Source organism: Triticum urartu, chromosome 6 (assembly GCF_003073215.2).
Source record: "Triticum urartu cultivar G1812 chromosome 6, Tu2.1, whole genome shotgun sequence".
Classification (NCBI taxonomy): domain Eukaryota; kingdom Viridiplantae; phylum Streptophyta; class Magnoliopsida; order Poales; family Poaceae; genus Triticum; species Triticum urartu.
In genome coordinates, this window is record NC_053027.1 from 15,412,271 (window position 1) to 15,427,786 (window position 15,516).

The 15,516-nt window shown below is 42.0% G+C and overlaps 1 protein-coding gene across 1 annotated transcript; it reads left to right on the forward strand.

The window, feature by feature from the left end:
• The first annotated feature begins 1,839 nt into the window (after positions 1–1,839).
• LOC125514069 (histone H2B.2-like) lies at positions 1,840–2,593 on the forward strand. Its single transcript, XM_048679316.1, has one exon. It carries the CDS (start codon positions 1,855–1,857, stop codon positions 2,467–2,469), a length of 615 nt encoding a protein of 204 aa, XP_048535273.1. The 5' UTR covers positions 1,840–1,854; the 3' UTR covers positions 2,470–2,593.
• Positions 2,594–15,516: the final 12,923 nt, after the last annotated feature.

Genomic DNA, 15,516 nt, shown 5'->3' on the forward strand with positions numbered 1-15,516 from the left:
GTGTTACGGCCCAGGGGTACCTCACCTTGTCGGTTACCGGTCCAAGTAGGACGGCCCGAGGCCCCTAGGGCGGTACCGCTTGGGCCATCTTGTCAGCCCATTGGCCCTCTAGGAGAAAATTTTTGAAGCCTTTTCGTTCAAGAGAAAGAAGTCGGATCCGTGGAGGACTCCTCTCCACCGACGTTGCCAACTAGGACTCTTATAACCCTAGGGCCCCCGATATCTTATATAAGCTAGGTTTGGGCTAGTCAACTAAACATCTTAGACATTACAATCCTTCGGTATTACATGTACTTTGTATACCCCGGTCAAAATATACACAAAGTAGGAGTAGAGGTTTTACATCAATCATGAGGGCCTGAACCTTGGTAACTCGCTTCTTCTTTCTCCTCTAGCCTAATCACCATGCAAGGATACCCTACTGGGGGATATACCGGAATCATCTCCGACACCATAAAAGGACCACATCAGCCGGAAAACAACACCGCATCAACACTGATACCACAGTACCATTAGAGGGACCAACTTACTGTTAAGTAGTACACATCCCATAAGAAGCAGGCTTACCAGAGCCCAAAGAACAAGCTACCTAAGCGATAAGGTAGGAGATAAGGATACTCTCAGGTAGCATAGAGGTGGGTGGCTGCTCCGGATCCAGGCAGAGGCATGGTGGGGCGCGGCGTGGTCCAATTCTGGGCCTGGCAAGCAGGCACATGCATGCAAGACTGGGCGCACCGAGAGGGTGCTCATGGTCCAGATCGCATGGTGCACGACGAGCTAGGGCAGGCCGGAGTAGTAGGGTGTGACCAGAAGGTTTTTGTGGCTCGAGATCCGCGTGGTGCTTGCTCCTAGTGGGCGTGTTGCTCGTGAGTGTGCACTTTGCAGCACGATGGAGGAGCTTGATGCAAGATGCTAAGCAAGTGGTTTGATGCGCATATGGCTTGTTAGGGGGGCTGCCCGAGTCCTGGGGCTTGGAGGGTGATGAAGGCGAAAGATGTATTCTCACGATGGCGCCTTCGAGCCCCTTTTCCTTGTTGGAGGTGTCAAGGTGGAAGTCCTCACTCCCCCCTCCCTCCGACAAGCTATGGTGGAAAACCTAGATCTGGTTTACCGAATTGGGCGACGACAGTGTTGTTAGCTTTGCTTGGTGTGGCGCGCATGCCCTCTTGATGGCATCGTTTCGAAGGTGCTGATCGGTGGGACCTGTGGCTTGTGGAGTTGGCCGGTGACGGCTAGTGTGTTTTTGCCCGTGTGACGTGCTTACTGAATTGGGTGGTGGGTAGTAGGAGCATCCTTCACATGTGGCGTGCGTCGGGTGAGGCACATCAGCCAACCTCATGGGATGGAAACTGCATATGTTCGATTGAACATACATATCAGTCCTTTTTGATGTCGTCGTGGTTCGCGGAGAATCTTGTGACAAGCCCAGACTAATGCAACGGCTTTCAGCGTGCAGTCTGGTAGCGGCGAAGGCGCTGGAGCCGGTTTTCCTCAAATATAAACCGAGCGGCCCCTTTCTTTCATTCTTCTTTCTCTAGCACATGCTTTATGCGGTGCATTGCTTTTATTTGGGTGTTCATGTTATACCCGTTTTCTAATTCAATGTTTTCTTTTTTTGGGGGTTCTAAATCAATGGTTTTATTTTTTTTCACACTCTCTTTTCAATGCTCTGCACGTGCTGTAATGTACACGGGTGTGTAGCGTACGCTCGACGACGAGTGCGCGGGAGTCCACAGGCCATCGATCCGCGCCGCTCCAGCCCGCGCACGTTCTCGCCACGTCATCGATCCGCGACCAAGCGCATCGGGTCCGTCCGTGCCAAGCATCACCGAACGGCTGGAACCAGTCCACGGCATGGATCCGAGGCACCATCCTCTCCGCCAACCGCAGCCCACCTCCCTCCTCCTCCTCCTCGCTCCCTACATAACCTCGCCGCCCCCTTCGTCTCTACACATCTCAGCATCAGCAGCCCGCCTCACATCCCACCCAAGCCCCACCTCCCCACGCGCTCCAACCAGCAGCACCCATGGCACCCAAGGCGGCGGAGAAGAAGCCGGTGGCCACGGCCGAGAAGACGACGGCGGGGGAAGAAGCCCAAGGCGGGAGAAGCGGGCGCCGGCGACCAAGGAGGCCGGCGGCGAGGGGAAGACGAGGGGCAGGAAGAAGGGCAGCAAGGCCAAGAAGGGCGTGGAGACGTACAAGATCTACATCTTCAAGGTGCTCAAGCAGGTGCACCCGGACATCGGCATCTCCTCCAAGGCCATGTCCATCATGAACTCCTTCATCAACGACATCTTCGAGAAGCTCGCCGGCGAGTCCGCCAAGCTCGCCCGCTACAACAAGAAGCCCACCATCACGTCCCGGGAGATCCAGACCTCCGTCCGCCTCGTCCTCCCCGGCGAGCTCGCCAAGCACGCCGTCTCTGAGGGCACCAAGGCCGTCACCAAAGTTCACCTCATCCTAGGCTAGTCTGCCGTGTCCGTGAACTGATGGCGGCATTCTGTATGTAGTTTAGCAGTACCATGTTACAACCTTTGTAAGAATTGTGCTGCTGCCTATGGTTTTGAAGAAACAGTGATGTCGTTTGAATCAATGTTCATGTCTGCCTGCGTGTAGCGTCAGACTCGTCTTGCTTTCAGCATGTCTATTACAGTGAAACCTCTTTTCGACGGTGGTTCTGTACATCTTGCTTTTCCGTGGAACCTCTTTTCTCCGATTTTTGTTTACTGTGGTAGTTTGTAAGTCTGCACATAGAGACCTCAAATTAAATTTCTACACTCTTCAAAGTTTGAAATTCTGTAGTTAAATTCATGAACATTTGCAGTCGGTTCCATTTCGATGGTGATAGTTTGTAAGAATTTTGCAGTCGTTTACATATTGTTAGTTTTTGTTTTAAAACTAAAGTTGGTGAGTTTTGTTAATCTCTGACGGAAAACTACAAGTTTTTTCCTCAGTGGGTACTTGTCATCCATATGGCAAGAAGCCAAGAACAGCTTGCCAGCTGTGCTCTGAAAGGCAGAATGCGTTAGATTTTGATTTAACTTCTTGAGGCAAATTAGAGCTTTTTTGCAATAAAAAATAAGAGATAAATCAGAGGCAGTGCAACCATTTGTTTTAGAGTCAAGGATCATGCCAGATGCAACCATCATTTTATTAGGATCACGCACGGAAAGTTTGCTGTTGCCACCTGAGTTTCTTCTCTATATATGTTTACATGTTTAGGAATTTCATCAATACCAGCTTGCGGAAACACTCAGGTACAACAACATATTCCTATAGAGAACTTTTTGCCAAAGCTTGCCACCAAAGACGGGCATCTCCGTGGGAATCGTTGGTACAAGTACATATACAGTTTGGTGTTCCTGGTCACTTTATCGGCAAGATTTTGCAAGAGAGTCCGTCGTTTTGGACCCTCATCGTCTGGTCCAGGATCATGAGATCCGAACTACAAACATAATCTCTTTTCTCGACAATAGAACGATAACCCATCACCAGTTTTCTGACTTGGCAAACTGGCAATCCATCAAAAACTGCAGCCTGAAACATGTCTTTGCGCATCATTTGCATAGCTAGGTAGATTCTGCAAAGCATCCAAGCTTCTGCCTATTCTTTCTTCTATCCACGCAAGTCTCCTCTCAAGTTTTAGCACACTGGCATGAATAACCCTAATGTCAACCTCCACAAGCTTGGCAAATGAGCATACCAACATGTAATAATCAGTGTGTCGAACACAAACAAGACTACCAGTTATTGTTTTCTTTCTATAGTGAAGATAGCCATCTGATCTGGGACACTTCCTTGGCGGCACTAACAAAATCCATGGTCTTCCATTTCTGACTTGATACTTAGTATCCCTGATGATGAAGAAGAAAAGCACCTTGCGCTGACAAAAGTTCCATCCCGATCTCGTTTATTCACTCCAGTTGTGGTTCGCATTTCCTCCATGTGTGCTTTTGGATTCTCATCCTATAATGCAACAGATTTAACCATTAAGCCAACAACATCACCCCCAAAAGAGATGTCGCAAATCCTCAAGGTACTCATTTGTACAAATTTTAAGCTCAGATATGCTGCGAATAAATAAAGTTTTTTACGATTAACAATTGTTTTTCTATTTATCTTTTGATTTTATAATTTGGCTGTTTCTCAAAAAGAAAACCAGTTGTGTTTGGTTTCTATAATCATTTTCTTTCATGCTGATTTTGTTCCTGAAATAACGTTCATAGATAGAAGGGTCTCAATGGTTTGTACCCAAGGTTCAGAAATGCTACATCCGTAGAGATTAGAAGTTCAAAATAAATACATTATGTGATTAGAGTAAAATAGAAAACTCTTTCTGAATGGCAACTTTATTGTTCTTAATCTTTTAAATTTATAATATGGCAGTTCCTCAAAATAAAATAAAATAAAATATCATTGTGTTTGGTTTCTAAGATCTTTTGTGTTTTTTTTGTTCTGATTTTGTTCCTAAAATAGTATCCATACATAGAACCTTGTTAATAGTTTGCACTAAAGGTTCAGATCGAAAGGCACTAGGCACTAGGCGGGCGTTTTGTGATAATTCATGATGAATATTATTAAATACATGATGAACAATTCCAATAAAGTTTAATTATTTTTAGTACCCAAAATACATTTTCTTAGTACACGAAGAACTCTTTTAGTACATGGTATTTTTTAAAAACACGTGGATTATTGTTAGTGAAATATAAATATCTTTTACACACTATATTTTTTTAATAAAGTCTTGTCATTTTCAATAAATTGTAAAACATTCTTGATATACATCAAATATTTTTTTAACCAATAAATGATTCTTTAATACACAAAGAACATCTTTTAAACAAGTAGCTAATATTTTTTTAATGCATAATAAAAACATAAATACATGTTGAACACTTTTAATACACATGCACATTTTTAATACTCCCTACGTTCCAAAATGTAGTGCATATAATTCTTTCGAAAAATCAAATTTTGCAAACTTTGACGAAATTTATAGAGAAAAAAAATATATATCTAGAATACCAAATATATAAAATACTCCCTCCGTCCAAAAATAACTATCGCTCAAACGAATGTATCTAGCACTAAAATACATTTTGATACATCCGTTTGAGCGACATATATTTTTTGGACGGAGGTAGTATGAAACTACATCTTATGATGAGTATAATAATATATATTTTTGGCAATCTAGATGTAAATGTTTTTCTTTAAAAAATAGGTCTAAGTTGGTGAGGTTTGCAGTACATTATGAAACAGAGGGAGTACATGACAAAACATATCTCGAAACATGGGGACCATTTTTTAGAAAGTGATTTCATAAATGGTATGGGAAAAGGAAAAAAGAAATAAACAGAAAAAACAGGAAAAAGGAAACCCCAAACGGAAACAATAAATGTATAAAAATAAAAAGGAATAGAAAAATAAATGCGAAGAAAAATTAAGGTGAAAGAAACAGGAAAACAAGAAAAAAATGTGGGAAACGAGAGTTAAACAGAAAATATATGCACATAAACCACCCATCCCACAGGAAACAAGAGGCAAAACCAGGGAGGCAAACCCCCATACGTTGCCCGAGCCATGACCCATGTCGAGATTGCTAGAGGCGAGTACATGGTATATCTAGCAATAAGCGAGATATATTCTTCGCAAAAACAAACAACCAAATGGGAAGCGCTGCCAATACATAAGAGAGCGGCTCCAGGCCACTTTATGCATTAAAGCCATGACGAGAACGGCGTACTTTCGCTATGATGCTGCCTTCGTTGCATCTGATTTCCAAATACCATCTTGTTTCCTGATTGATGAAGTTCACTCTCGGAACCAACTCACATCGTTGTCTTTTAAGGGGGGGGGGGGGGGGGGGGGGAGTACTAAACGGTTTCTACTAGGCATGATCCCCACAATGATGCAACCTCAACCCCTCTTAATAGAGCGACTTTCCTAAGATTTAAATAAACCAGAAAAATACTTCAAGTCCTTAGACAAACCGACACATTTTGGGGGAGGGGGGGAGGGGTGAACCATCCCGTTCCTTTTCATCAAGGAACCAATATCGTCAAATAAATTTGATAAACGCCTTTAGTCCTACTGAACATATCATCATCACATCAAAATACAATTAGGGTCTATATGCACTCTCAAAACTGTTTACTTTCCTTTTTTAGTTAGATCCACACAACTAAGAAATATATTAAGATAACATTGATGGGTTTTGTGTACTAATTGTTGGGAATGCAGTATTTAAAAAAAAATCCTACGATCACGCAAGATCTATCTAGGAGATGCATAGCAACGAGAGGGGAGAGTGTGTCCATGTACCCTCGTAGACCAAAAGCGGAAGCGTTTAGTAACGCGGTTGATGTAGTCGAACACCTTCGCGATTCAACCGATCTAGCACCGAACATACGACACCTCTGTGTTCAGCACACGTTCAGCATGATTACGTCCCTTGAGCTCTTGATCCAGTTGAGGATGAGGGAGAGCTCCGTCAACATGATGGCGTGGCGACGGTGTTGATGATGTGATCCGCGCAGGGCTTCGCCTAAGCACTACGACAATATGACCGAGGTGGTAAACTGTCGAGGGGGGCACCACACATGGTAAGACAATTGATCTTGTGTGTTCTAGGGTGCCCCTGCCTCCATATATAAAGGAGGAGAGGGGGAGGCCGCCCGGCCCCTGTAGGGTGCGCCAGGAGAGAGCAGTCCTACCGGGACTCCAAGTCCTAGTAGGATTCCACTTGGTGGAAGGGGGAAGAAGGAAGGGAGAGGGGGAGGGAGAGGGAAAGGGGGGCCGCGCCCCCTCCCCTAGTCCTATTCGGACTCCCCATGGGAGGGGGTGCACCACCTCCTCGTGGCCTGCCCTCTCTTTCCCCTAAGGCCCGTGTTGGCCCATTACTTCCTCGGGGGTTTCCGGTAACCCCTCCAGCACTCCATTTTTACCTCGTACCTCTCGGAACTCTTCCGCTGTCCGAATAACATCGTCCAATATATCATTCTTTATGTATCGACCATTTCGAGACTCCTCGTCATGTCTGTGATCTCATCCAGGACTCCGAACAAACTTCGGTCATCAAAAACACATAACTCATAATACAAATCATCATCGAACGTTAAGCGTGTGGACCCTACGGGTTCGAGAACTATGTAGACATGACCGAGACACATCTTTGGACAATAACCAATAGCAGAACCTGGATGCTCATATTGGCTCCTACATATTCTACGAAGATCTTTATCGGTCAAACCGCATGACAACATACGTCATTCTCTTTATCATCGATATGTTACTTGCCCGAGATTCGATCGTCGGTATCTTCATACCTAGTTCAATCTCGTTACCGGCAAGTCTCTTTACTCGTTCTGTAATGCATCATCCCATAACTAACTCATTAGTCACATTGCTTGCAAGGATCAAAGTGATGTTCATTACCGAGAGGGCCCAGAGATACCTCTCCGATACACGGAGTGACAAATCCTAATCTCGATCTATGCCAACTCAACAAACACCATCGAAGACACCTGTAGAGCATATTTATAATCACCCAGTTATGTTGTGATGTTTGATAGCGCATAAAGTGTTCCTCCGGTATTCGGGAGTTGCATAATCTTATAGTCAGAGGGACATGTATAAGTCGTGAAGAAAGCAATATCAATAAAACTAAACGATCATAATGCTAAGCTAACGGATGGGTCTTGTCCATCACATCATTCTCCTAATGATGTGATCCCGTTCATCAAATGACAACACATGTCTATGGTCAGGAAACTTAACCATCTTTGATTAACGAGCTAGTCAAGTAGAGGCATACTAGGGACACTTTGTTTTGTCTATGTATCCACACATGTATCAAGTTTCCGGTTAATACAATTCTAGCATGAATAATAAACATTTATCATGATATAAGGAAATATAAATAACAACTTTATTATTGCCTCTAGGGCATATTTCCTTCAGTCTCCCACTTGCACTAGAGTCAATAATCTAGTTCACATCATCATGTGATTTAACACCAATAGTTCACATCTTTATGTGATTAGTTCACATCGCCTTGTGACTAATACTCAAAGGGTTTTACTAGAGTCAATACTCTATTTCAAATCGCTATGTGATTAACACCCAAAGTGTACTAAGGTGTGATCATGTTCTGCTTGTGAGAGAAACTTAGTCAATGGGTCTGTCACATTCAGAGCCGTATGTATTTCGTAAATTTTCTATGTCTACAATGCACTGCATGGAGCTACTATAGCTAATTGCTCCCACTTTCAATATGTATCCAGATTGAGACTCAGAGTCACCTGGATCGGTGTAAAAGCTACTCCCTCCGTCCGCGAATAAGTGTACTTCTAGCCTTTGTTCTAAGTCAAAGTTTTAAAATTTTGACCAAATATATACAAAAGAGTAGTAACATATATGACATAAAATTGATATATTATGAAATTACAATTCAAAACGAATCTAGTGATACTAATTTGGTGTCATAAATGCTGCTACTTTTCTCTATAAAGTTGGTCAAAGTTTTAAAACTTTGACTTAAGACAAAAGCTAGAAGTACACTTATTCATGGACGGAGGGAGTATTGGGGAACGTGGTATTTAAAAAAAATCCCTACGATCACGCAACATCTATCTAGGAGAAGCATAGCAACGAGCGGGGAGAGTGTGTCCACGTACCCTCGTAGACCGAAAGCGGAAGCGTTTAGTAACACGGTTGGTGTAGTCGAACGTCTTCGCGATCCAACCGATCCAAGCACCGAACGTACGGCACCTCCGCGTTCAGCACACGTTCAGCTCGATGACGTCCCTCGAGCTCTTGATCCAGTTGAGGACGAGGGAGAGTTCCATCAGCACGACGGCATGGTGACGGTGATGATGAAGTTACCGGCGCAGGGCTTCGCCTAAGCACTACGACAATATGACCGAGGTGTGTAACTCTGGAGGGGGGCACCGCACACGGCTAAGAGAAGACTTGGTGTGCCTTTGGGGTGCCCCCTGCCCATGTATATAAAGGAGGGAGGGAGAGAGGCCGGCCCTCCTAGGGGCGCACCAAGTGTAGGGAGTCCTACTAGGACTCCCAAGTCCAAGTAGGATTCCCTTTCCTTTTCAGAGTAGGAAAGAAGGAAAGGAGGGAGAGGAAGAAGAAGGGGGGGCACCCCTTGTACAATTCGGTTTGGGCAGGAGGGAGGCGCGCTCCACCTCGTGGCCCTTCTTCCCTCTCTCCACTAAAGCCCAATAAGGCCCATTAACTTCCCCCGGCGAATTCCCATAACTCTCTAGTACTCCGAAAAATACCCGAATCACTCGGAACGATTCCGATGTCTGAATATAGCCTTCCAATATATCGATCTTTACCTCTAGAACATTTCGAGACTCCACGTCATGTCCGTGATCTCATCTGGGACTCCGAATAAACTTCGGTCATCAAATCAGATAACTCATAATATAAATCGTCATCGAACGTTAAGCGTGCGGACCCTACGGGTTCGAGAACTATGTAGAGATGACTGAGACAAATCTCCGGTCAATAACCAATAGCGGAACCTGGATGCTCATATTGGCTCCTACATATTCTACGAAGATCTTTATAGGTCAAACCGCACAACAACATACGTCATTTCCTTTGTCATCGGTATGTTACTTGTCCGAGATTCGATCATCGGTATCATCATACCTAGTTCAATATCGTTACCGACAAGTCTCTTTACTCGTTCCATAATGCATCGTCCTGCAACTAACTCAAGTCACATTGCTTGCAAGGCTTATAGTGATGTGCATAACCGAGAGGGCCCTAGATACCTCTCCGATATACAGAGTGACAAATCCTAATCTTGATCTATGCCAACCCAACAAACACCTTCGGAGACACCTGTAGAGCATGTTTATAATCACCCAGTTATGTTGTGACATTTGATAGCACACAAGGTGTTCCTCCGGTATTCGGGAGTTACATAATCTTATAGTTAGAGGAACATGTATAAGTCATGAAGAAAGAAATATCAATAAAACTAAACAATCATTATGCTAAGCTAATGGATGGGTCTTGTCCATCACATCATTCTCCTAATGATGTGACCCCGTTCATCAAATGACAACACATGTTTATGGTCAGGAAACTTAACCATCTTTGGTTAACGAGCTAGTCAAGTAGAGGCATACTAGGGACACTCTGTTTTGTCGATGTATTCACACATGTACTAAGTTTCCAGTTAATACAAGTCTAGCATGAATAATAAACATTTATCATGATATAAGGAAATATAAATAACAAACTTTATTATTGCCTCTAGGGCATATTTCCTTCAGTATCCCACTTACACTAGAGTCAATAATCTAGTTCACATCGTCATGTGATTTAACACCAATAGTTCACATCTTTATGTGATTAGTTCACATCTCCATGTGACTAACACCCAAAGGGTTTACTAGAGTCATTAATCTAGTTCACATCGCAATGTGATTAATACCCAAAGAGTACTAAGGTGTGACCATGTTTTGCTTGTGAGAGAAGTTTAGTCAACGGGTCTGCCAGATGCAGAGCCGTATGTATTTTGCAAATTTTCTGTGTCTACAATGCTCTGCACGGAGCTACTCTAGCTAATTGCTCCCACTTTCAATATGTATCCAGATTGAGACTCGGAGTCATCTGGCTCGATGTAAAAGCTTGCATCGACGTAACTCTTTACGACGAACTCTTTATCACCTCCATAATCAAGAAATATCTCCTTAGTCTTCTAAGGATAATTTTGACCGTTGTCCAGTGATCCACTCCTCGATCAATATTGTACCCCTTGCCAAACTCATGGCAAGGTACACAATAGATTTGGTACACAACATAGCATACTTTATAGAACCTATCAAGGTTGTCAGAATCGTGATTTTGAATCGGATCGGAGCTTCGATGGTTGGATCGCAAATCATAGGATCTTCACTATCAGGATCGTAAAGTCGTAGATTCTAAGAACTAAAATCGTAGAATCATAGGGGTTAGTTTGGATCGTAAAGTCGTAGAATCGTATAACAGAATCGCGATTCTGACAACCTTGGAACCTATGGCTGAGGCATAGGGAATGACTTTCATTCTCTTTCTATTTTCTGTTGTGGTCGTATTTTGAGTCTTACTCAACTTTACACCTTGCAATACAGGCAAGAACTCCTTCTTTGGCTGATCCATTTTTGAACTCCTTCAAAATCTTATCAAGGTATGTACTCACCAAAAGTCTGATCAAGCGTCTTGATCTATCTTTATAGATCTTGATGCCCAATATGTAAGTAGCTTCACTGAGGTATTTCATTGAAAAATTCTTATTCAAGTATCCTTTTATGCTATTTAGAAATTATGTATTATTTCCAATCAACAATATGTCATCCACATATAATATCAGAAACGCTACAGAGCTCCCACTCACTTCTTTGTAAATACAGGCTTCTCCAAAAGTCTGTATAAAACCGTATGCTTTGATCACACTATCGAATCGTACATTCCAACTCCGAGATGCTTGCACCAGTCCATAGATGGATCGCTGGAGCTTGCACACTTTGTTAGCACCTTTAGGATTGTCAAAACCTTCTTGTTGCATCATATACAACTCTTCTTTAAGAAATCCATTAAGGAATGTAGTCTTGACATCCATTTGCCAGATTTCATAAAATGTGGCAATTGCTAACATGATTCAGACAGACTTAAGCATCGTTACGAGTGAGAAAATCTTATCGTAGTCAACACCTTGAACTTGTCAAAAACTTTTTGCGACAATTCGAGCTTTGTAGATAGTAACACTACTATCAGCGTCCGTCTTCCTCTTGAAGATCCAATTATTCTCAATGGCTCATTGATCATCGGGCAAGTCAATCAAAGTCCATACTTTGTTCTCCGATGTCGCTTGAAGCTACGTCGGTATTTCCCCAAAGAGGAAGGGATGATGCAGCACAACGGCGGTAGGTATTTTCCTCAGATATGAAACCAAGGTTATCGAACCAGTAGGAGAACCAAGCAACACAACATAAACAACCCCTGCACACAAATAACAAATCCTCGCAACACGACGTGTTAAAGGGGTTGTCAATCCCTTTTGGGTAACGGTGCCAGAAATTGGTGCATGACGGGAAAAAGGTTATAATAGATTGGATAAATAGATCGCAAATAAAATAAAGTACAACAAGATATTTTTGGGTTTTTGGATTAATAGATCTGAAAATAAAAAGCAAATAAAAATAGACCGCAAAGGCAAATAATATAAGAAAGAAGACCCGAGGGCCATAGGTTTCACTAGTGGCTTCTCTCGAGAAAAATAGCAAAGCGGTGGGTGAACAAATTATTGTTGGGAAATTGATAGAACTTTAAATAATTATGACGATATCCAGGCAATGATCATTATATAGGCATCACGTCCAAGATTAGTAGATCGACTCCTGCCTGCATCTACTACTATTACTCCACACATCGACCGCTATCTAGCATGCATCTAGTGTATTAAGTTCATGGAGAAACAGAGTAATGCAATAAGAACGATGACATGATGTAGACAAGATCTATCTATGTAGAGATAGACCCCATCATTTTGTCCTTTGTAGCAACGATACATGCGTGTCATTTCCCTTTCTGTCACTGTGATTATCTCTACAAATCTTGACCTTGCAATACATACAAGAACTCCTTCTTTGATTGATCCATTTTTGAACTCCTTCATAATCTTATCAAGGTATATACTCATCGAAAGTCTTATCAAGCGTCTTGATCTATCTCTATAGATCTTGATGCTCAATGTGTAAGTAGCTTCACCGAGGTCTTCCTTTGAAAAAACTCCTTTCAAACACTCCTTTATGCTTTCCAGAAAATTCTATATTATTTCTCATGAACAACATGTCATTCACATATACTTATCAGAAAGGATGTAGTGCTCCCACTCATTTTCTTGTAAATACAACCTTCTCCAAAAAGTATGTATAAAACCATATGCTTTGATCACACTATCAAAGCGTATATTCCAACTCCGAGAGGCTTGCACCAGTCCATAAATGGATCGCTGGAGCTTGCTCACTTTGTTAGCACATTTAGGATTGACAAAACCTTCTAGTTGCATCATATACAACTCTTCTTTAATAAATCCATTAAGGAATACAATTTTGACATCCATTTGCCAGATTTAATAAAATGCGGCAACTGCTAACATGATTCAGACAAACTTTTAAGCATTAATTCGAGTAAGAAAATCTCATCGTAGTCAACACTTTGAACTTGTCAAAAACCTTTTGCGACAATTCAAGCTTTGTAGATAGTAACACTACTATCAGCGTCCGTCTTCCTCTTGAAGATCCATTTATTCTCAATGGCTCGCCGATCATCAGGCAAGTCAATCAAAGTCCATACTTTGTTCTCTGATGTCGCTTGAAGCTATGTTGGTATTTCCCCAAAGAGGAAGGGATGATGCAGCACAACGGTGGTAGGTATTTCCCTCAGATATGAAACCAAGGTTATCGAACCAGTAGGAGAACCAAGCAACACAACGTAAAGGATAAAACGATGGGGTCTATCTCTACATAGATAGATCTTGTCTACATCATGTCATTGTTCTTATTGCATTACTCCGTTCCTCCATGAACTTAATACACTAGATGCATGCTGGATAGCGGTCAATGTGTTGAGTAATAGTAGTAGATGCAGGCAGGAGTCAGTCTACTAATCTTGGACCTGATGCCTATATAATGATCATTGCTTGGATATCGTCATACTTATTTGAAGTTCTATCAATTGCCCCAATAGTAATTTTTTCACCCACGGCTTTGCTATTTTTCTCGAGAGAAGCCACTAGTGAAACCTACGGCCCCGGGTCTTCTTTCTTATATTATTTGCCTTTGCGATCTATTTTTATTTGCTTTTATTTTCAGATCTATTAATCCAAAAACCCCAAAATATCTTGCTGTACTTTATTTTATTTGAGATCTACTTATCCAATCTATTATAACCTTTTTCCTGTCACGCACCAATTTTTGACACCGTTACCCGAAAGGGATTGACAACCACTTTAACACGTCGGGTTGCGAGGATTTGTTATTTGTGTGCAGGGCTGTTTATGTTGTGTTGCTTGGTTCTCCTACTGGTTCGATAACCCTGGTTTCATATCTGAGGGAAATACGTACCGCCGCTGTGCTGTTCCTCTTTGGGGAAATACCAACGTAGCTTCAAGCGACATCAAAGAACGAAGTATGGACTTCGATTGACTTGCCCGATGATCAATGAGCCATTGAGAATAAATGGATCTTCAAGAGGAAGACGGAGACGCTGATAGTAGTGTTACTATCTACAAAGCTTGAATTGTCGCAAAAGGTTTTTGACAAGTTCAAAGTGTTGACTACGATGAGATTTTCTTACTCGAATTGATGCTTAAAAGTTTGTCTGAATCATGTTAGCAGTTGCCGCATTTTATTAAATCTGGCAAATGGATGTCAAAATTTTATTCCTTAATGGATTTATTAAAGAAGAGTTGTATATGATGCAACTAGAAGGTTTTGTCAATCCTAAATGTGCTAACAAAGTGAGCAAGCTCCAGCGATCCATTTATGGACTGGTGCAAGCCTCTCGGAGTTGGAATATACGCTTTGATAGTGTGATCAAAGCATATGGTTTTATACATACTTTTTGGAGAAGGTTGTATTTACAAGAAAGTGAGTGGGAGCTCTGTAGCATTTCTGATATTATATGTGGATGCCATATTGTTGATTGGAAATAATACATAATTTCTAGATAGCATAAAAGTATACTTGAATAAGAATTTTTCAATGAAAGACCTCAGTGAAGCTACTTACATATTGGGCATCAAGATCTATAAAGATAGATCAAGACGCATCATAAGACTTTCGATGAGTACATACCTTGATAAGATTTTGAAGTTGTTCAAAAATGATCAGTCAAGGAAGGAGATCTTGCCTATATTGCAAGGTGTAAAGTTGAGTAAGACTCAAAATACGACCACAACAGAAAATAGAAAGAGAATGAAAGTCATTCCCTATGCCTCAGCCATAGGTTCTATAAAGTATGATATGATGTGTACCAAATCTATTGTGTACCTTGCCATGAGTTTGGCAAGGGGGTAAGATATTGATCGAGGAGTGGATCACTGGACAACGGTCAGAATTATCCTTAGAAGACTAAGGAGATATTTCTCGATTATGGAGGTGATAAAGAGTTCGTCATAAAGAGTTACGTCGATGTAAGCTTTTACACCGATCCGGATGACTCTGAGTCTCAATCTAGATACATATTGAAAGTGGGAGCAATTAGCTAGAGTAGCTCTGTGCAACGCATTGTAGACATAGAAAATTTGAAAAATACATACGGCTCTGAATGTGCTAGACCCGTTGACTAAACTTCTCTCACCAGCAAAACACGATCACACCTTAGTACTCTTTGGGTGTTAATCACATTGCGATGTGAACTAGATTATTGACTCTAGTAAACCTTTGGGTGTTAGTCACATGGAGATGTGAACTAATCACATAAAGATGTGAACTA

Excerpts from the sequence above, each read along its gene's own strand:
- LOC125514069 (XM_048679316.1), top strand. The coding sequence starts at position 1,855 with ATGGATCCGAGGCACCATCCTCTCCGCCAACCGCAGCCCACCTCCCTC.